Here is a 22,711-nt window from a genome sequence, read left to right as displayed (position 1 = left end):
TGTTCTGACCGTCTGTGCTACTTGTGCTACAGAAAAAAATCATGCATACGTAACCAACAAAATTATTGGCTTACCACTGTTTTATGTTTGAAATGCAAACACATATTTAATCCTATCCTTTATCTCAGTTTTATGACAGAAGGCAATGAGACAATAGACTCAAACAACCACAGACCGCAACACATGTGTTGTTCCTTACATACCAACTCCATAAACAACAAAACCTAATCGACTTTTGCAATCTTGTAACATCAATGACATCTTCACCAAGTGATTTGGTGGTCTGTTGAAAATGACTTTAAACCATTTATAAGACTTAGAAAATAGCTTCTTTTTCACCTGCTGCTTGAACACTGTAGGAGTTTTTTTTTCTGTTGAAAAGCCCTTTGGATATAAAAAAGTAACAGACAATAAAGCAGTAATAATTAATATATTAAAAACGTTTCTCTTTTTCTATTTCTCTAAATGCTCAATCATCCTGAAATCTGTATTCCATATCAGTGGCTGAGCATATGGCATGGGAATAGATTTGATTTTAAGTAAAAGGACATTGTTGTGCAATTTACAATTTTATTTATTTCATAAACAATAGCATTTCATTAGATGATTCTGGAGGAATTAACATTTTTGCACCAAGGCTCCCAATACTCTGGTATGAATGCTAATCCAAAATATTCATTTTCTAAGGGTAATTGGTTATTAGAAAATCCTGTTGGTTGCAATTGTGCTGCACAGCTGAAAAGCTCACTAACTACTGAGAGGGGAAGGGATTCATTTGGTTTCAGCAGTTTATTTGGTTTGTATCAGTTTATAGAGATAGATCAGTAAAATATTATGCTCAGGAAAGACAGGCTGATCAATGTGAGAAATTAAAACCATGTTGCCAGTGGGATATTCAAGATGGGTTTTCTCTTGTAAGCAAAATCAAGTTCTTCAGGGACGCATTACCAAACTGCAATTGGTAAAGGATTTTGCTGCCCTCTAGTGGAGGCTTACGCGAGCGTCTGATGCCGCATGTTGAAACTTCATTCAGACTTAAGAGAAAATGGGGACATTTACCTTCCCCTTAAAGCTCTGAAATACCTCTGCGTTAAAGTGTTTCATTGTGTTCAATACTCTTGACAAGATGAATCTTATTGTTTGGCAATGTGGTGGTGCGAAAAACACCATTTCCCTCTGTTCATGACGACATTAACACAACTAGCATGCGTGGTTGGGCAGAGCACCTTCCTGCACAGAAGATTCAGGAAACGGACGCCGCCAAGCAAATCCGTTTAGTGAAATAGTGACAGGGCAGTCTGCGGCGGAAATTACCTTTCAAATTTAAGGCCCGCAATCTATTTGTTTCAAAATACAAGAACACAACTTTGCAAATAAATGTTCATTAAATATTTAAAGTACACTTGTGTTATAAATGTTCTTCACTGCAGTATGTTTAAAACGTTATTTTCCACTTTCTTGTTATTTTAGATTTACTTTGAAATTACAGCGGAAGTGTTGAAACGTGGGTACGCTAGCTTGATGCTAGTCCGCTAACTTCAGTGTGGTCAGCCAACCGAAGCATGAGGGTCCGTGTTGTGTCCATTTTATCTCTTTGGCTTTAAACGGTAAACATGTCATCTCGAGAGTGAGGGTATGGTCGGTATTTTTGTTGTTTTTTTTTCCGATTTCAGTCTGTATGAAACGGAAACGCTTCCGTTCGAGAACGACGAGGTCCTCCGTCCGTATCCCTCACCTCCTCCGCTAGCGTCCTGTGACGGCTTCTATCTGTGATGTGATTGTGCATAACTGCCGTGGAGGGAAGTTATAATTGACATTATCACAGCCGAATGGCTGTAGCACCGGCCTGTCGCTGTTTGTTTCACGCCCGGGCTCTTTCTCAGACAGCCGTTTGAGTTCAGCGACGGGAGGGACGTTTTGCTGGGCGGATTGAGAGAAGAGACCGCATCCAGTTCAAAGTCTGAAAAACAACAAGATGTCTTTCTTCAATTTTCGGAAGATATTCAAGCTGGGGCCGGATAAAAAGAAGAAGCAGTACGAACACGTACACAGAGACGTGAATCCGGAGGAAATTTGGGAAATAATCGGTGAGCTGGGAGATGGCGCTTTTGGGAAAGTGTATAAGGTAAGTTAAGGCGTTACGTTACATCCGCTTTCTAGTTTTTAGCCCTATTTATAAAGAGTCGCTTCCTTCGGCTTCTGGTTGTTGCATGGAGGCAAGTGGGTAGATCTGTCACACAGCAGCGACATCCGCTTAGCTTTTGATCGGGTGATAGTTTCACGATTAGCTAAGGCCAATAGCTTAAAAATAATATAAAAATCAATTCTGCAAAAGTTAGATGCAGATCTAAACTGTTACCTGCCTCCCCGTTGCAGAAACGCGAGGAACCGTTAAAGGTTTCTGTGTTTATTGGTCTAAATCAATGTCAAAAATCATTGGTTCATAACCATTGAATAAACAATGCTCTCTGAAAGCCATCCTTTAAGGCTTACTTGACATCCACTAATAACAGTTTGGAAATGTCAAACAACCAGAACAGTTGCTTTGTAAAGTAATGAAACGCCCTTTTAAATTGAGCTTTCACTGTGCAATTGGTTATGCTTTGTTGCAGATATGAATCATTTCTTTCTGTAATGCGAGCCCTGTATTTATTTCAGCAAACAAATGGACAGTCTCTGAAAATTAGATCTTTAACTGTGTATTTGCTGTTGCTAGGCAGGGACAGAAACACTGAAGTTTTCATGCCTTTTTTTGTACGTTGTTCAATTAAGGTTAATTCATCAGTTTATCAGTATTGTTGATTATTGCAGACTTTCTTTTCCACCTCAGTTTTTTTTTGTTTTTGTTTTGTTTTTACCCAGGCCTTAGCACTTGTACCACTGTGTCCTTTTACTCAGTCTCTCTTCATTTTTGTTTTCATAAGTTATTTCTTGAAGTCCAACGCAAATAATAGGAAGAATAACACCGATAGGTTGCAGTCCATGTATTGTTTCATTACCGTAATACAGCCATTGGGTATTTTTGCTATGGTTCTGCTGCCAAAACAACATGTGCCGTCTGACACACTGATGTATGTCTCATATGAATAATCTTTTGAAATTATGATAATAAACCCATTGATATTCCGATGTTGAATGGGATACAATATATTGTGCAGCTCGGATTTTGAAGATTTAGCCCTAGACGCTCCAGAGAAAGTGTCAGGTACTGGTATTTTCTCCAGCTATGGTGGAGTGTAATAATGAAGAGATGTCACTTCACCCACCTGTTGCTGCTCATTTTTACGACAAAGTCAACTGAATCTGTTTGGAAATATTTTCAGTCATGAATAGAGCCGTTTAGTGAGAACATTTTTTAGGGTGATAATCGAAAAAATAAAAAACTAAAGTTGGAATGTCTCACTGAAAATTGGCTACAAAAGCTGCACAACACAGCAAATTGTAAAAATCCATGCAGAATTTGTGTTTGCAACATCATCGTAAAGGAATGTTTGGACGGAATACTTAGTATATTTCAAGTATCATATATAAAATTCCACCTTTAGGCTGAGATGCTAAAGCTCATGGAAAGCAGTAAAGACTTTGTACAAAGGTCAAGGAAGAAAAGCATTAGGATCAGTTAATCAAACTCTGCTACTTTAACAAACAGCCTGACCAGTTGTCCTGAACTGTTAGCGTCCTAACATGTTACTCCTCGAAGAGCCTAACAAATAGGTCTGAAAGTACTCCTTTTTGCCCAGGTAGCACTTAAAATCCATAACTACTCCAGTTTGTGCATCAAAAATAAATAAATATCAGCTCTGATCAGTGATTGATGGGTGAAATATATAAATAAAATAAAGCCTTATTCTATTTTTGGACAATAAACACAGGCTGATTTTCTGCTTTTAGCGCTAACAAATTCTGCCGGACCTGAGATGTCACCTTGACTAGGATACTTAACCAGGTTGTTTTGGACTGAGAATGTTTTCTGTCTTGCATCTTTGGCAGATAATATAACCTCTTTGAAATCACTTCCATGTCGGGCCCTGAGGAGGAATTCTGTGTTTGAACTCTGTTCTATTTAAATCTTCATTTGCCTTTATTTGTTTCCTACTCTTGTTAGCTGGTCGATCTAGCTGTAAGGGCTCCAAAGTTTAGCTGCTTAAGCCACACAATGTGCAACAAACCAAACTTGAGCTGACCCGGTTTTGCCTATATGGGACTACCTTAATCAGAGCCATTGATATTCTCATCAGTTTTTTCACAGGCCTTTGATGGTTGCCTCTTTTAGGTGTGGCTGGACTGGCTGCTTGCAAAGTGTGAATCAGCTGTTTAAATGAGTCACAAGGGAAAACAAGTGTCCCTAACTCAGGCAATCATGAAGTACCATGTATGTCACAAACTGAAGAGGTGTGTCACTTTTAAAGCTCAATACAAACTACCAGGAAAACTTTGCTTACACAGTGATCCATTTTACATATTTGAATCAGTTTTTATGTTCAGAACTAAGAAAAAAGATATTTCATTTGGCAAACGTTAACTGAGGTTTCTCAAGACAGTTGGGCTAAAATGCTGTGTACACACTGACCCAAGGCAACCCAGTTCTTTGTATTTCTCACATTCTGCGTAAGCATTAGGAAGGGTCTGCCAAACAGGCGTCAGCTGGAATGAGAGGAAAGAGCCGGGGAGCATGTCGTGTCAGAAAGTGTAAATATAGAGCCTGTCACAGCGGTAAATGTTCACACTCCCTTTTTGTTTTTTTTTTTCCACTGACATTGTGTCTGAATCCATAAACATTCAATCCAATACGAGCCTTTAAGTAATTTTTAAAATGGCTTCCAGGTGATCATGGGTGCCCGGTCATTTTTGCTACCAGCATCTTCTACTCTAAAATGAGTTGTTTTATTTTGTATAATTTCTAATGTAGATTAAAAATCTTGCACAATAAAAAAAAGACTGTTCCTAAGGTGGTACATTTTATGTTACTCTTCATTGTATCCAAAATTATTAAAGGAAAACTAAGTGGAAGGAAAAAGTGTGACATAACAAAATGCACATTAACAGAGATAATTGCCTCCTTGAGAGGATTATGGAAAGTGTTTTTTTTTTTTTTTTACCTGGGCTTCAGTAATGCTACAAACTGATTTCCTCCAAGCAACACTATAAAGCACAAATTAATGAAAGAGAAGCCAGAACATAGAATTGGCTATATATACGTTTCAGTAATCTATTTTGGCAGTTGACACATAATAATGAACATTAACTAGTTAGAATATATCATTCTCTGTAATGAATCCATATAAAATGGGTTAATCATTTTGGATTGAATTACTAAAATTGTTAAGCGTTTCTACAATATTTTAATATCTTTAATGCAACCCGCTTCCCGTTTGAACCTTTTGTATTGTTCATGTTTTAACAATTTTGTTTATTTTGCTTCCAGGCTCAAAACAAGCAGAACGGGACCCTTGCCGCTGCTAAGGTGATTGACACAAAGACGGAGGATGAATTGGAGGATTACATGGTGGAGATTGACATTCTGGCCTCCTGCAACCACCACCACATTGTCAAACTGCTAGATGCTTTCTACTTTGAGGGGAAACTTTGGGTGAGTTTTATAGTTCCCTGAATGGTGGCGCTGTTTTCCTTGTGGTGAAACTCCTAAATGGAGCATTTAAAAAAATATATATATAATGTAAAGAGCTGTAAGAGTTATCCTTGTGAGCTAAGATAAATTTTTATGCTTCCTCAAATGGAAAATGCAAATATATTTACATTTAAGGAACACAAGCAGTTTCTGACGTTCCTTTAAGATCAACATTATCATCCAGCTATTTCTTTGCGAGTTGTGCAGTTAGAATGTGTGCTGTAGATCTCATTCTGTGAGCACTAAGAGGTCCCAGAGCAATTACGTCCTGTCATGTGGTATCATGTGACTGCCCCTTGTGGACCAGCAACAGCTATAGGAAAATAATGGAATGGTTTTGGTGGCTGGAGAAAGTGCCTGTGAATAATTCAGAGATGCATGCAGGTCATGTCTCTGGAGCCTGTCTCTTAAGCAGCATGATTAATTCCTAACTGCCTCTGCTTTGTCTGGGCTGTTCAGTTAATGTAAGATTTATTCCCCTGTTCGGCTGTGGGATTTAAGTTGGCGGATTTTAAGTTGTGCATATAGTAACGAAGTGAAAGTGAAATCTCCATGGCATGATGGATGTTGCTCGCACTAGTGCAAAACTGGTCTAACCATTTTCTTCTCATCGTTTGAATTCACAAATGGAGTCCAAAGTTCAATTTCAGTTATTTATTTATTTGTTTTTCTTTTTTTCTTTTTACTAACCATCTGGTGCAAAAAAGCTTCTAAGTATTGAAGCAAAGCTTAATGGAGTTGAACGAAGTGGGAGCCAAGTTAATCAAATTAGCCCTGATTGAAGGTGTAAAGCCGTCTCTTCTTTTTGTACCCTCAAAGAGTAAATGAAAACCTGCAGTTTTATTATTATTCAACAAATCAAACAAGAACAATTCAAATAATTCGGCATGTCTAATAAGCTGTTTAAACGACTATTGCATCTTTTGCTATGACAACAAGCTGCAAATATAATTCATGTTTCTGTGCTCCAGCTGTCTTTTCAATTTGAGATTTCTAATCATGCATCTATGATGGCCACCCTGGTGTCTTTCCTTGGTGGTCTATTGATCCACGAGGCTGAATAGATCCAATTTCAAATCTACAGAACAAAATCCTGAAGCCTCCTTGGTTTATTTAGATAACTGTGTGTTAGATTATTGCAACAGTTGACTTTTCTTGTGCTTCTGGCTCAATGTTGGCGTATGTCTTAAAGTGACAGTCCAGGAGCCATTGAGAGTTTTGCATAGGCCTCGCTGTGGAAACTGGCACGTCGGTGGCTGCTGGCACCAAGTCTTACTGCAGGTGTTTTAAAAGCCAGTGAGGGATTTTTGAACACCAACCTTCTCAGGACTCTGGTAGCCATTATTGACAGCTCTGTAGCTGATGTTACTTTAGCAATAAACTGAACTCTCTGCTTTCAGCTGCATCAGTCGCAACATTCAGGGCCTTTTAAAAAAAAAATCATTTTCCTTGTTTGAGCAAAACAACAATCTTCTCTAAACTTTAAGGTCAAATCTCTTGACCTGGCTTGCATAAAGTGAAACATGACAGTCGACAGGTCAGATATCTTAGGCTTTCTATCTCAGCCACATTTGTTATACCTTCATATGTGTCTGAGAACAAATTTGTTTTCAAATGTGACGTCTTATAAAAAATCTGCTTCTAATTAGATTTAGGTCTAATTAGAAACAGATGTGAAATCCTATTTAACTATCTAAACTTTTTTCGTACAATTTATTACAAATTTGCTGATGATCCAAACTATTAAATAACGTCATTTATTTATTACAAAGTATTTTTACTTTGTAAAAATGTAAAACAAAATGCAAAAATAATGCATTATTTATGCAATATATGCATTACTATTTTGCATTAAAATAATGCAAGACACGTAACTCCAGCACCTCAATCAATCATTTGGGGTAAATGTGAGGTTTTAGTTTCTAAACAGTGTGTTAGATTATTGCAACAGAAAAGTGTTACAATAATCCCAGAATGTGTTGAAGCAGCAATAATTGAAGCGACACATTTAACTCAGATAAAAAAAGAAACAAAAAATATGTCTAGATTAGGAGCTTATGGTGATCTGAGAGCACCTGATTGATTAGGCCCCTGGAATGTCATCAGTGTCTAATCAATAAAGGTCCTGGGAGTTGAATGCCTCCTTGTATTATATTACCTTGTTTCTGATGGTTTTCCTTTTTTTTCAGATTCTGATTGAGTTCTGTGCTGGCGGTGCGGTCGATGCCATCATGCTGGGTAAGACCCTCATCTGCTGAACAAAGTAGGACAAAGTGTTCAACGGGATTTATTTTTATTTTTATTTTTTCAAACATTCCGAAGTGGGAACTGCCAACTCTTTATTGCACAGTGGGAATTTTCTCTCTCCCCTCACTGTTATTATTGTAGCTCAGGTTTCATAGCCGTTCCAGCTCTGTGGCTCCTAAATTCTGTCTTGTTTTGAAACGCTTTGCTTTTAATGACAAAGCCGAACTTTGACTTACTTAATTGTCCAATGTACATCCATTATAGTCTGTGGTTTGACTTGGATGCATCTAGTCATGCATACAGGATGTCCCCCGTCTGCCATGGGATACCATCAAGAAGTTAAATTTGATGTGAATCTGTGCAAATGGCCTAGTGTCGGTTTACTGAGTGTGCGTGTTGTTGATCATCAGAACTTGAGAGACCCCTGACTGAGCCCCAGATCCGGGTGGTGTGTAAGCAGACACTGGAGGCGTTGACGTACCTTCATGAGAACAAGGTCATCCACAGAGACCTGAAAGCTGGAAACATCCTCCTCTCCCTGGATGGAGAAGTAAAACTCGGTAAAAGACTTTGCAGCTTGTTTTGGTAAATGAGTTGAAGTGCAGATGCTGGACTAATGGACAGGCTTGCAAAAAGTATTCACATCCTTTGATCCTTTTTGCATTTTGTCACGTTGCAGCTACAAACTTCAATGCATTTCGGGGGGATTTTATGTGGTAGGCTGACAGGGAGAAGTGCACAGTTGTAAAATAAAAGGACAAAAACTATTGTTCTTAAAGATTTTACAGATGAAGATTTGTGTTATATGCAGAATGAGATGAGTAAAAATTAGCTCTGCACAATAAGCCTGAAATCATCCTTCACATGGTGAAACATGGTGATGGCAGCATTATGCTGAAAGGATGTTCAGCCTACATTCTAATTAACACACAAATGGTTTAGATTAGTTTATGTGTTAAAATGTCCAACTCCAGACTTAAATCTAATTGAAAATCTGTCACAACTTGAATATTATTGTGATAAAAATTATCTTCATCCACTCAGACTGAACCGCAAGAAATAAGACTGAGCAGAACTTTAGGTTTCTGTGCAAAGCTGGTTGGATTCAAACAAACACTATTTTTAGACGTTTTCTTTTTTAACTATTGAATGCCATGAATAATTTTTCTTAAGCTTCAAAATTACTTATTTTGTCATTATCACATAAAATAAAATCCCAATAAAATACATTTAAGTGAATGCTTATCACATGGATTCATTTCCTGTGCATTTAATAGGTAACAAAGAAAACCAAGCGATTCACTTCTCATGTATTGTTTATAAATCACAGATCTTCTGCAGCTGGTGATGCATCAAATCAGTTACATAATTTTCCACCAGTAAAGTATTCATGTAGCTGCTGTAGCGCACATAGCTGCTTTTTCCCTGATGATTCATGTTCTGTAGGCAGAGGGTCAAAATGTTAGCCTGGCAAACAATAATTATCAAACTGGTCACCAGGACTTAATGGTCCAGTGTGAGAAAAAGACTAGCTGATAGTTTATGACATCAGGAGGTTTTTGCAAAGCATGTTTGCATTAAGGAGATTCAGATTTAAGTTTCACTGTTTGCTTGAGGTTTGTTTAGTCAAATTTGAATTGAATTGAGAAAACACTTGTTGATTTCTACTTTCAGCTGATTTCGGTGTGTCGGCTAAAAATACCAACACATTACAGAGAAGAGATTCTTTCATCGGCACTCCATATTGGTGAGTCATGCTTCCTAATATAGGGAGGCACTCCTTTCTTTACTTTTGATTATTCTCTCTTCTCCCGCATGTGAAGTTACAGAAAAAGGCTTTTTTCATCAATTTAGAGGCACTTATATTTTGGACATTCTTTACTTTATCGTTTAGCCTTCCTGTCTTTCCACCTCCCTACTAAATACACACATGCAACATTTAAATCACTTTCTATCCCCTAATCAATTGAGTAAAACCTAAAATTAGTGATTGGCTGAATTTTTTTCAGGATGGCTCCGGAGGTTGTGATGTGTGAAACTTCCAAAGATCGTCCGTATGACTACAAGGCCGATATCTGGTCCCTGGGAGTGACCCTCATAGAGCTGGCACAGATCGAGCCGCCCAACCACGAGATGAATCCCATGAGGGTGCTGCTGAAAATAGCCAAGTCTGAACCGCCCACTCTGATGCACCCCTCTCGCTGGTGAGATTGTTTAGTCTTGATTAAAAGAAGAGGTGGCACTGGGATGTTTACAAATTCACAGGATATCCTATGTATTTCCTTTTATGTGCGAAATGTATTTTGGAAAGCTGCAACTTTGGTGTTTTAATAGCAAGGAATTTAATACTTCAAATATTTAACAGGTCACCAGAATTCAATGACTTCCTGCGAAGAGCGCTGGACAAAAATGTGGACAATAGGTGGAATTCAACACAGCTACTGCAGGTTGGCTTCCTGTTCAGCGTTCTTCTCACATCTCTGATGTAAAGTTGGCATCATACAGAAAAGGGTCCATTTTTGTGTTGACGTTCTTTTTTTTTTTTTCCTCACCTTTTGGGCATCTAGCATCCCTTTGTGACCAGCGTGACTGACAGCAGACCTCTTAGAGAGCTCATAGCTGAAGCCAAAGCAGAGGTCACAGAAGAGATTGAAGACAGCAAAGAAGAGGAAGAGGAGGAGGAACCTGATACTCCTGCGGTGGGTTATGTTGTTTGTTAGCAGAATGTTCACTAAAAATGTTCATAATTTGCAAGAGAACATGAATTGAAAACATAAGCTGCAGTAGAAGAAAAATGAAGCAAAAATGAGGAAAACTCTTTTAGTTGGGGTTGAACAGGAAGGATATGCAGGCTGGAAAGCAGGAATTTGGTTTGAATAATTTTGACTTTTGTGGTTTAATGTAGTAAAAATCTGATCTTTTCACTTTCAATGAAATGTAGTTTGAACAACAATTATTATTTTAAAATTATTTTCTTCAATATTAGCAAATGTAAAATTATTTTATTTGGTTATTTTATTAGTTTAAAAATAAATCACAACCATATTAAGGATGTTTGTTTTCCTACCCATCAGGCAGTTCCTGGGCACAAAAGAGCACCATCAGATGTCAGCATGGCCAGTTCAGAGGAAGACAAAGTCCCACCTACTCCCTCCAACCTGGAATCTGTTACAGAAAAAATTGAAGCTGAGCCCGTGGAAGACCGGAGCAGCGATAAGCTCTCGGACGAAGGACTCGGAACAAGCGAAGTGGACAAAATGGAGGACGAGAAGCTCGATGAAGTTTCTGCCAGCAACGAGGATCTGACCCCTGCACCAACCGAGACGAGCAAAGACCTGACTTCACAGGATTCTGCAAAGGTTCAAGTGGATGTTGATCAAACTGAAGAGATCTCTGGTGAGGCGGCAGTGTCGAAGTCAGATGAAGCTGTGGATTCCCAGAAACCTCCCTCAGAAGTTGAAGAAGCTGAGGAACCGAAGGAGACATCAGAGAAAATGGGCATGGAGGAGGATATTACCCAAGACAAAATGAAGCCAGATGAAGACAAACAGCAGGCACGTGAAGACAGTGCTGCAGATTCAGTTGAATCACAAGAAAATCCTGAAGGTACAACAGCAAATGAAGTAGCTGTGGTTGAGGAAGAAAGCACAGATTTAAAGGAGGAGATCACCAAACACATGAAAGTGACAGAAGACCGAATCAAAAACATCACCGATGAGACCATTGAAAATGTTGATACTTATAATTCACAGTCAAATTTAATAGACACAAAAATAAATGGAGACATAGACAGCAAGTCTAGTGTAGAGGAGACTTCCACTGAGGCTGTTTTAGAAAACAGAAGCACAGAAAATCAGTCAGAGGAGACAAACGACGAAGTCCCCAAAGAGTCCGAGCCGCCAAAACAAACAAATGAGAGGAAAGTGGAGGAAGAACTCGAGGAACGAGCACCAAGTGAATCTAATCAAATCAGCGGTGACGTCAAAGTTTCTGAACATGGAGTTATCTCTCAGGACGTCTCAGTTAAGGAAGATGGAGAAAAGGGTACTCAGGCAGATGAGGTCACCTCACAAGACGGCGTCTCTGTCCAGGAGAGTGAAACCGACTCAGAAAGCAGGATGGAGCACGGAAGCCCTGCTGTGGCCAAGTCAGACGTGGAGAAGGACTCTGACTCAGGGAGCAGCTCTGCTGCCGATAGCAACAGCCTCGACCTTAATCTGTCCATCTCCAGCTTCCTGTCCAAGAGCAAAGAAGGAGGATCTATATCTATGCAGGTAAAGCTAAATGCTCCACAGCCCCTGTTGCCAACTCACTATTTGCCTTGATGTAAATCTACCTGAATTATTTTGGTAGGAGTCAAAACGTCAGAAAAAGACTCTGAAGAAGACCAGGAAGTTCATGGTAGATGGTGTGGAGGTCAGCGTGACAACATCAAAGATAGTGACGGATAATGATGCCAAAAGTGAGGAGATGAGATTCCTGAGGTACGGCCGTGTCCGATCCACTCCATACACTGTTCAGTCTAAAATTAGGACGTGACCCGTCTAACGTCCCTGCCTGCCTTAAATAGCTCTCATTCATTTGGTAACTCTTGCAACGTTTTACAAATGCCAGATGGCTTATCTGCCATGATTCATGCTGCTTTATGGTCCATTCATCTCTAATTTTGCATTTTAAAGATAAAACACTTTGTACAATATTTGAGTGTTTAGCATCTTTTTTTGTAAAAGTTTAACATTTTGTCACATAACAAAATCAAAAGTATTATTTCAGGGGTTTTTTTATAAGATAAAGCAAAACAAAGTACTAGTATAACAAGTACTACAAATGGCAGAAAACATATTTAAAAAACTTACTTTCATTTCGCTCATTCTTTTGTGAGTTGATCTGAATTCAAAGTCAAAACAATTAAAAACACGCTGGTTAAACATGATGGTAGTTCTTGGGTAGCATCACATCACTCTGAATTATGGAAAGCAAAGGAGTGTGTTGGTTTAAAAAAAAAAAATCTGCATTTTCCAAAACAGAAAATTTGATCACATTGATTTTTCTCCCATTCCGATGATCAGATCATAAACTGAAAACTACTCAAAAAATAAAAGCATGGAGAACAGTCTTTTAGATATACATATTCAATTCGTAAATCAAGCAGTTTGTTTTACGTTCGCTGTTGTGTTGATCTGATAAGTCATTTTGTGCGGCTTCTTCAGGCGGCAGGAGCTGAGAGAGCTTCGCCTCCTTCAGAAAGAGGAGCAAAGGGCCCAGCAGGAGCTGAGCAACAAGCTGCAGCAGCAGAGAGAACAAATCTACCGGCGCTTTGAACAGGAAACTACTGTGAGTCACTTTGTTTCAACCACAAGTGGTGTAATATTTCTTTTCCCTTCAGTTTTTTTGGATTTCCTTCTCTTTTTGGCAAACCCCTGAGAAATGAGTGTTGATATGACTGGTGACTGTGGCATCTAGGATGAGAAAACTTTGAAGATGTCCGTGTTCATTCATTAGTCAGCAAGTTATCAAAGGCTTTTGTACTGGTTTTTTAAAAATGTCTTTATAGAAATGTCTACGGTCACCTCTTTCTGTTTTGTTTGACAGGCAAAGAAACGTCAGTATGACCAAGAGGTGGAGAACCTTGAGAAGAAGCAGAAGCAGACGATCGAGCGACTGGAACAAGATCACACCAGCCGGCTTCGAGACGAAGCTAAGCGCATCAAAGCGGACCAGGACAAAGAGCTGTCCAAGTTCCAGAACATGCTGAAGAACAGGAAAAAGGAGGTACGGACCTGCACTGCGGTTTGTGCCAGGCTTCGGCTCATTTCTGGCATCTGCATGTCACGCGGAGCTTTGTAGTGTTTCTCTTTGAACAATTAGCTTAGCGGCTCAGTTTGTTTTGTTGCGCTGATCCTGTGGGAGTGCTGTGGCCAGCTGCTCTGTTGGTGTGGTGTGCTGATGATCGCTACAGACCAGCTCTAGCTTTTCCCCTAAATGCTCCTTCATCCATTTTTTCATATCGGTCTTAATCTGTCTACGGTTTCTGCTGCTTCTCTACTCTGGTTTCCTCCTGAGAACTGAATCCTCAGGAGTGTTTGTCTTTTAAAAACCTTTTAATGGAGTTCAGTCTTGCTAACATGTGGCATATCTCCTGTCCTTGACTCTTCAGCAGGCTCTGCTTGCTTTGCAGAGTGCTTTAAATGTTCTGAACATTTGCTGCTTTTTCTTTGTCTTAGTGCAGTTAAGTTGATTGTCTACTGTTTTGCTGCTTCCCCTTCATTTTCTTTTTTCAATTTTAACATAAAATATCTCAACTGCATCTTTAATATGTTTGTAGTTTTGTTTTTGAAATGTTTTTGTTATTTAGACATGTAATCTAACTGTATATTGAACTAACCATGCTTGTTCTATGAATGTGTGAGTTTGTACTGGTTATGGGATGATCAATGTTGTTATATCTATAAAGGAGCTGGGTGTCTTCGGGTTAAGTAATCCTTGCCTTGCATCAGAGTAACTGATATGGAATCCAATAAAATCTACGATAGCCTATTAACATGTTTCAACAAATTCTTAGTCATATGTCAGCAGAAATTGTGTTTATACATGTTTGGTGATAGAAATGAGTTGAATACAGTTGATATACAAAGTGCACACACGCCTGTTAAAATGACATTGTGACAATAATTCATAAGTTTTTCAATATTTTAAACTGCTCAGTTGGGAAAAGTCATACATTTTTTGTTTGGATTCAATCAATCCAACTTAATTTAAAGAGCCCTATATGTATTGTTATACACAACAAACTCTAAAACATGAAGGCAGACATTTAACCACTAGAGTTGGATGGATTTAAATGAGCAGAATATTTATGTCAAGTATCCAAACTGCTAAAACAAGCAATAACTTGCATCGTTGAATCAACGTTTTATTTTAAGGATGTGTAAACTTCCCCTTAAAGACATTTGTTTTTCTAGTTGTAATCAACAAGATTTATACTATATAAAGATGGATGTTTCAGCATTTTAAAAGGTGAATGTGCACTTTAATGATACACGGTTCATGCATTTTTGCATGAAGTTAGCACAGCTTGTATTGAGTTTAAAAAAAAAAAAAAAAACTTGTTTTGAAGCTAAATAATCTCTACTCCATGTCAGTTACTCTGGTCCTTTAATCTCGTTGATCAGGACATTCAAACCTGTGGCTGTGGTGGAGTTAATCAAACACAAACGTAACGAAGCTTTTCTGGGACTAACACCTTCTGGCATGCATCAGTTGAACTCTTTACAATTTACATATTGCAGTTCAGTCTTAAATTTTCAGAAATGGTTTAATAAACGTCAAAAAGGATAAGGCGGAGGGGAGAAATTAGCATGATGGCGATAAATCTGTCGGTGGCTGGATTCTGTAGCTCTTCTGTCAAAGAGGGGGCCGTGCATGTCTTCTCATGGTTGTTGGGCAGCTTTGTCAGATTTTAAGAACAATACGGCATCAACTAGTTTCTGCTGTAGGCCGTTCAGGAGGTCGGACAGTCACCCAAACACATGAGAAAAGAGCTCATGAAACGCTTAAAAGAGGACCTGGCACTCCTCCAGACCGCAGAGGTAAATCATCGCTGTCTCTGTTTTTATTCTTCTGCCTTAAGCAATATAGATCTGTATTTCCTGTTTCCTGTTAGCTTTTTTTAAGTTTTAATTGGATTCTTAATTAAGTGCTGGCCACATTTCTTGGCACCACCTAGCGAAGATGTATGAAAAGCCTTAAAAGAAACAATGACTTACTTGCAGGGGTATAAACTCACTCTTAAGCATTTAAAAGTAACTGAAGCATATTTTTATTTTTTACGTTAAGTAAAACTTTCCGAGTTCGTGAAAGTTTGCTTATTGGGGATGTAAATTTTGACATCAAACCATCAGGGATCACCAGGCTGGAAGAAGTTCCACATTTATTTCTCTGCCACACAGCGATTAATGTTCCACAATATATATATGGATGATTAAACAAAAAGTGGAGTTTAAGGGCTGACCTGTAAGCAGCAAAGGCTTTCACAAAGTTTGACTGCAGGAGTCCCAATGATTTTCAGTTGTGGTTCAATATATTAAAAACATTTTGCCTCCTAAATAAAAATTCTCAGCTTAAATAAAAAGAGGGATTCTCGTTGTTTTTCACATCTTTAGCAAGGGTGCCAACCAATGTGACTCACTCTGTACATTCAACCATTTCTAGAGTTCTAACTCTTTTAGCATTAAATGTTCCTTTTATCTAGTGTAACTCAGAGGAGGTGAACGATAAGCAGATTTCATCCAATTCAGTGGTTATTGTAACATAAAAAATTGTGCAGTCATTTTATATCTGAATAGTTTTTGAGCTTCCTCTCCTGAGTACTGAATTAGTTTAATAATGCCCATGCATTTATTAAGCTTAATGTGGAAACATGTTTCCAGGACTTCACAGGCTGTTTAGTAATGCGATGTTGTTCCGGATTTTCTGCTGTTATTTATGTAAATCAAAAGGAAAATCATTCATCTTTATATTTAGTCCATTAAAATGCACTATAAAGTATGAACATGACTCCTTACCATTCACAGCTTTAAGTGCATTTGATGTTTATTTTGGTTTTTGTGTCATTGTAATTTGCTTTGGCCTTTGAAATTTTGTGAAAATGGCAATACTAAATTGCCATTTTCACAAAATGTTCTATTAAAAAATAGTCAAGAAGTAACCCCTTTTGCTCTGCTTCTGCCATTTCACACAAAACTACGGTTAGAAGAGGAGGTCATTTAGGTCTTACTTGATAGATAATTGAAGAGTTTCTAGAGGGAAACGTCTGAACTGAAAGCCGTTTCAAACATTACCTTTCAAAGCAAACTCCCAGTTATGATGCTCGATTAGCCGGCGGCGTTCAAAAGCTGCTCCTTTGCATGCCGGATTCACATAAGATGCTGAATTTATTATCCACTTTAAAGCATGCCATTATGAGAAGTGCTTTAATAACTAATTAATTGGCTTCCTCCTAACATTTACCGGAGCAGTTCCCCACGCATTAAGCTGACTGACATCCCCAAAGCGGAAGACCCACGTCTTACATAACTCTGGAAGAACTGGCGCGAGTGTGTATGCGTGCGTGTGTGTGTGTGTGTGTGTGTGTGTGAGTGTGTGTGAGTGAGAGAGAAAGAGAAAACTCCTCAGCCTGCTGTGTGTGCCGTCTGTCCGTGTGATCAAGGCGAGTGCGCTGTGTGCTCTCCTCCGCAGGCAGTGGCCCAGGTTATGATACAGTCTTTTCAGTTATCCTCATGCGCACTCTTCAACGCTCAGATGCAGGATGTAAGTGCCCCCACCTCCTCCACCCACCCACCCTGCTTTCTCTCGGTCTCTGGCCCATACTTAGATGTGTGCGAAGTTCAGTGACAGGATCGCTTATCCTGTTTCACTTGTACTTTGAGAACTACACATGTAAGCATGGGCGGCGTTGGGCTTGTAGTGCTTTGATGTAATTTTTTTTTTTTTTTTTTTGTGTTGCCATCACTGTATTTGTGCAGTGGTCTTTCTTCCTCTCCTGCTCAGTATTTTTCCTTCACCAGTTCACAAATGTTCCACATCTGGTTTGTGTAAAGTACATGGCATTAATTTCGTGTGCATAAAACTGGATGGTGTTTGTCTTAATATGTTGGTAATGCAGGTTTTGATATGTTCTGGCTGAGTATATATTTGTGTCTGAGGAGCAGTTATACTGAAGCTGCGTAAATGGAGCCTGAGAGTCTTTTCTTCAGTAATTTAAAGCAGTGTAATAAGGTTACCATGTGCCAATAGGTTGTCTTTCAGAGCAAATAGTGTTGTGGTGAAGCAGAGTGAAAGAATTCAAAAGTACAGTTGCAGCAATCAGGTTTTCTTTCTGATTACCGATTTTGTTTTTATAATCTAATCTTCATCTGCAAACTCAGATTTTAATTTAGATAATTTCTCCTCAAGAATCATTTTGTCTGGCTCCATTTAAAAATCAACAGTTTGAACAATCAAATGTTTCTGGTAATAAAGATACGTGGAAATACCAAATGATTTGACAACAAATATCTACAACTGAACTCCAATGAGTTTTTCAGTTACTTTGGATTTATTTTTTGCACATGTCAGAACGTCACAATTTTTAGTGTCCAATTTGATATTTTGCCTCTGATTTGCTGTTGTGCTTCCTTCCTTTGACTTTATTTTTTCTAGCACTGAGGTTAGTTTAATCTTCCTTCCTTACGATCAGCTTCCAGAAAAAAAGATTGTTCCCACCTGTTAGCTTTCACATAGTGTTTGTTCACACTACGTTAGAAAATCTTAACATTTTTAGTTTCATTTACGGCTCCCCGCTGATTTCCTTCCACACTCAAAAGCTCATAACTACTCAGTGTCTTGTTAGAGTGATTATGTCAGTCTTGGTTAAATGCTCATCTTTACAATAAAGTTTATCACACGGTCCCATAAGTAGGCAATAAAACTAGAAAACTGCTCATTTTCATGCTGCAGATTGGAAATAGCAAATTTTTCAACAGTTGAAATCCGTTGTTTTCTCCTGCTGTTTGTCACCTGATGAAATCAGCCTCAGTGAAGGGTCAGTGCAGGGGTCAGTGCAGGGGTCAGTGAAGGGTCAGTGCAGGTGTTTTCCTCTGAGCCTCTTTTTGTTTTCCCCGTCCATGAAGTCCGTCTCCTCTCTTCGGCCCCGCTGACGATGTTGGCCTGAGTTTGAAGTGGATGTTCTATGATTAGATTTGATGAAGCTTGGACCTGTATGTGTAGTGTGACATTTCATTGCATTTCGATGTTCCTGGCTCCTTGCTGTCCCTCTTTGTGGAATCGCCTGGCCGCTCCTCACCGCGGCTGCTCTTCTCCTCAGGAGCAGGAGTTCCTGCAGAAGCAGCAGCAGGAGCTGGACGGCGCGCTGAAGAAAATCATCCAGCAGCACAAACTAGAAATAGCCACCATCGAGAGAGACTGCCTCAACCACAAACAGCAGCTGCTGAGAGGTAAGGAAGCCGAGGAGAGCCGAGAAACGAAGTTTTTCTCCTAGGTCTTTCAGAACGCCTTCACTGTCTTCTTCTTCCATTATACTTTGTTTCTCTTTTCGGACACATTTTTCATTTATGCTACACTTGATTGCAGTTTACAGCTTGCAACAAGAAAAGCAATTGTGTCTGTTTGGGACTCGACGAACAGCAAAAAGAAAATCCTTGGAAAGTTTCAGTACTTCCACTGAAGAGATGTGATGTGTGGCTTTGTTCCACAATCAACTTTACAGTTAATTTTTCGGATCCCAGAGCCATGAATCTAAAATTCAATTTCTATGAAAACTATGTAGTATTAAAAAAAAAACTTTAATGAAAAAAAAACAATAATGCATTTCTTTGATCCAGAGATCAGGATGGCATAAACAAAGAAGGTGAGAATCAACCAGACATGCTACAGGCGCTCCAATTTGCGTTAGCTTTCCTCCTGAATACATAACTGCCCAGCATGTCTGCTAACCAGAACACATCCGCAGCCCTCCCTTCATGTTCTGGTGTGTTCCGCAGCACGAGAGGCAGCAATGTGGGAGCTGGAGGAGCGCCACCTGCAGGAGAAGCACCAGCTGCTCAAGCAGCAGCTGAAAGACCAGTACTTCATGCAGAGACATCAGCTGCTGAAGCGGCATGAAAAAGTAAGAGATTGGAGAAGCAGACGCAGGTTTTCATTGAACGCACTTGAGATGTTAAACGTTTGCGTTTGCGCGTGGCAGGAAATGGAGCAGATGCAGCGCTACAACCAGCGGCTGATAGAGGAGCTGAAGAACAAACAGAATCAAGAGAGGGTTCGCCTGCCCAAAATCCAACGCAGCGATGCAAAGACTCGCATGGCCATGTTCAAGAAGAGCCTCCGCATCACCGTCGCCGCGGCCATGACGCCTGACCAAGAGAGGGAACGCATAAAGCAGGTGCAGGGTCACACTCCCGTCTTTCACCCAAGGAGAAGTGTCTTGGTTTTCCCCTCTTTTTATTTATTTTATTTTTGTCTCCGCAGTAGCTCACCTCCTCATTTGTTCTCGTTTTTAACAAATATTTGTTTTAAATAAAGCCGCTCGATTCTTCTGCTCTCCGTCTAGTTTGCTGCGCAGGAGGAGAAGAGGCAGAAGAACGAGAGACTCAATCAGCACCAGAAACACGAGAACCAGATGAGGGATCTGCAGCTGCAGTGCGACTCCAACATCCGCGAGCTGCAGCAGCTGCAGGTCACACTGACACGCTGACGCTCACCACGGTTCACTCTGAAGCAAATAAAAACGTCTGCCCTCTCAATTGGTTGCAGCAATACTTATTGGAAGTGAACTGTTTGTTTCCCCCCTCAATGATATAACATGTACGGAAAAATGCACTGTCTAGTTGAGGATGTGTTCATGAAAACTGGGTCAAAGGCTATTAGGTGCCGTTCTCTGCTGCAGTGCCCCCTGCTGGAGAACTTGTGTTAACCAGCACCTTTGGGCTTTAGCTGTTTCATACTGTTTTAAATCTTTAAATTTGCATTTTCAGACCCCTTAGAGACTTGTGTGGTTTCTCACCACACGTTTTTATTCTACATTTCTATTTCAAGTTTTGTTGATACATTGGTTTGAAAAATCTATGTTTAAGAGCTTTTTCCAAACTGTTTGAATTAGAATCCAGAATCAAGATGTTTTCTTCGGTTCCTGTATCTTTTGTGCTGCATTTGAACAGGGAAAATAAACAGGCATCAAAACGTAGCATTACATTAAGCATGCTTTGAAAAATAGATAAAAAAGTTTTACTAGACTAAAGATGTTTTTTTTAGATGATTTTTTTAAAATCTTTACATTAAAATGAATATATTACTATTACTGCAGACAAATAGAAAAATGTACTCTCTATGCAAATGACACAGAGAATAGCACATGCAGCAGATTAAAAGCAGAGCAGAGTGTTGTTTGGATGTGAATGCATAAAAAAAAAAGAGTTCAGTATTGATTCATGTTGATAACATCGTTCTCTGACCTCGTTTTCAGAATGAGAAATGCCACCTGCTTATTGAACACGAGACCCAAAAGCTGAAGGAGCTGGACGAAGAGCACAGCCAGGAGATAAAAGACTGGAGAGAGAAGCTCAGACCGAGGAAGAAGGTACACTCTTCGGTCATAAAGTTGCTCACAGCGGATTTTCTTTCAGCAGAATTAGCATTTTAAGGCTGCTTGTCGCTGCTTCCCTGCAGGCGCTAGAGGAGGAATTCACGCGGAAGCTCCAGGAGCAAGAAGTTTTCTTCAAGATGAGCGGGGAATCCGAATGCCTTAACCCCACCACCCAAAGCCGGGTGTCCAAATTCTACCCCATCCCAAACCTGCAGAACTCGGGTTTATAGCCTCGTGTTTATGTTCCTGAAAATAAACTCCAGTCAGACTTTTATCTCCCGCCCACCCCGTATCCCTGATGGGAGTTTTTTTTTTTTTTTTTTTTGTCATTGTTCTTTTTGTCTCCGATAAACATCAAAATGTAATTTGTGCTTTGATTCAACAGTCAGTGAGCTTGATGTGCCTACACAATGTTCCCTCACCTAAAAGCATTTTCTCAGCCTGCTGGGAAATATCTTAGTAATATGCACTTTTTTGAGCATGAGAAGACTTCCAAGATTTACGGTTGTTAGCTAAGATCAGCCATGCTTGTCAGATTATTAGAAGCACAGCCTGAAACAGCATAAATAATCTCCAGTGCCTCACAAACACGCTTGCACACACACATCCCCTCCACACTCCATTTCTGACATTTTTACCATTCGCAGTAAATAAATGAAACCCTTGAATGTTTTGCACTTAAACAAAGCGGTTGTCCTTGTTGCATTTCACATTATCTGGTGATCAAATCCATTTGGTAAAAAAAAAAAAAATAAGTCTGTGGCTGCATGTAAAGTAGATCTGAGAGAAGAAAAGAGAAGTGTATTTACTGTGCATACTGCATCTAATGTCATAAGGGCATCAAAAAAAAAAAAAAAAAACGTCATAAAGCTGTATCCAAAAAACTAGAACGTACCGTGTTCGTGTGACTACAGAATAATCAAAAGTGTGCTTACCAACAGCATTTCTGTCTCATCCAGAGACAAAGTGATGTATTTATTTATGACATACTGTTACTCTCCCTCGCCCCAAAGTGCTGTAAACACCGCCATCCTGTTCAAAGAATAGAAATAAGGTCAGTTATTTGGAGCAGCATTCGCACAAACGGATGGTTTGTCGTAGAGTTTGAATTGTAAAGGAATGTAACTGCACTGGTTCGCCACTTGAGTTCAAGAATATTCATGAAGGTTCAGAGACTTGATCCTTTGCCTCACTGAAGCCTATCGAAACTCCAGATGACTGTAATGTTTCAGAGATTTTTCTCTTTAATTATTGCGCTCAATTTTTTTTTTTTTTTTTTTTGGCATCGTTTTGGTTTTCTAACGCTTCCCTACCTTGATGCTGTCGTTGCTTATCAGAGTACCTGTTACTGTATGAATGTTAGCATCTGAAGCTTTCAGCTGTATGTTACATCATCATATTAATTTGTTGCTGCTCTGTGGTATATTTTCTATACGATGACTTGAACATCATTTTTTAATGAATGCTGGATTTTTCTTAGTTCTTAGATTTCTTCGTTTTTTTCCTTTTCAGTTGCATCGTTTTCAAGCGTCACTCTCCCATCATGAATATTCCTATAATATGCATTTTTGATGTCAGATCTAATGTATTTAATGCATCTTTATAAAATGCCCATTTTTCTTTTCTTGTAAATAAAACCCTGACTGTTTATTTGAAGACTTGACTGAAACTGTTTCTAAAATAGTCATAAAAATACA

General features: G+C 39.2%; 1 protein-coding gene across 2 annotated transcripts; it reads left to right on the top strand.

Moving 5' to 3' along the window:
- The first annotated feature begins 1,522 nt into the window (after nucleotides 1-1,522).
- Nucleotides 1,523-22,670, top strand: slka (STE20-like kinase a). 2 transcript variants are annotated; one of them, XM_055029189.1, is made up of 19 exons: nucleotides 1,523-2,125; nucleotides 5,426-5,590; nucleotides 7,819-7,867; nucleotides 8,287-8,436; nucleotides 9,551-9,623; nucleotides 9,886-10,080; nucleotides 10,242-10,323; nucleotides 10,444-10,575; nucleotides 10,951-12,150; nucleotides 12,230-12,360; nucleotides 13,087-13,210; nucleotides 13,469-13,648; nucleotides 15,373-15,465; nucleotides 18,741-18,870; nucleotides 19,417-19,541; nucleotides 19,620-19,814; nucleotides 19,983-20,108; nucleotides 20,895-21,008; nucleotides 21,098-22,670. In XM_055029189.1, the coding sequence occupies exons 1-19, from the start codon at nucleotides 1,976-1,978 to the stop codon at nucleotides 21,242-21,244; spliced, it is 3,561 nt and encodes a 1,186-aa protein (XP_054885164.1). In that variant the 5' UTR covers nucleotides 1,523-1,975; the 3' UTR covers nucleotides 21,245-22,670. The 2 variants fall into 2 exon arrangements, with proteins under 2 accessions (XP_054885164.1, XP_054885165.1); XM_055029190.1 differs by lacking the exon at nucleotides 15,373-15,465.
- Nucleotides 22,671-22,711: the final 41 nt, after the last annotated feature.

This window comes from Poeciliopsis prolifica, unplaced genomic scaffold (assembly GCF_027474105.1).
Source record: "Poeciliopsis prolifica strain line A6 unplaced genomic scaffold, Auburn_PproV2 SCAFFOLD005, whole genome shotgun sequence".
In the NCBI taxonomy this organism is placed as follows: Eukaryota; Metazoa; Chordata; class Actinopteri; order Cyprinodontiformes; family Poeciliidae; genus Poeciliopsis; species Poeciliopsis prolifica.
The sequence above is the reverse complement of the archived record's forward strand: the minus strand, read 5'-3'. Positions and strand labels throughout refer to the sequence as shown.

What these genes read in the sequence shown, in the direction of transcription:
- slka (XM_055029189.1), top strand. Translation starts at nt 1,976, where the DNA reads ATGTCTTTCTTCAATTTTCGGAAGATATTCAAGCTGGGGCCGGATAAA. An exon ending in CAAACAGCAGCTGCTGAGAG is followed by an intron (nt 18,871 to 19,416) that starts GTAAGGAAGCCG and finishes TGTGTTCCGCAG; the next exon opens with CACGAGAGGCAGCAATGTGG. An exon ending in GCGAGCTGCAGCAGCTGCAG is followed by an intron (nt 20,109 to 20,894) that starts GTCACACTGACA and finishes CCTCGTTTTCAG; the next exon opens with AATGAGAAATGCCACCTGCT.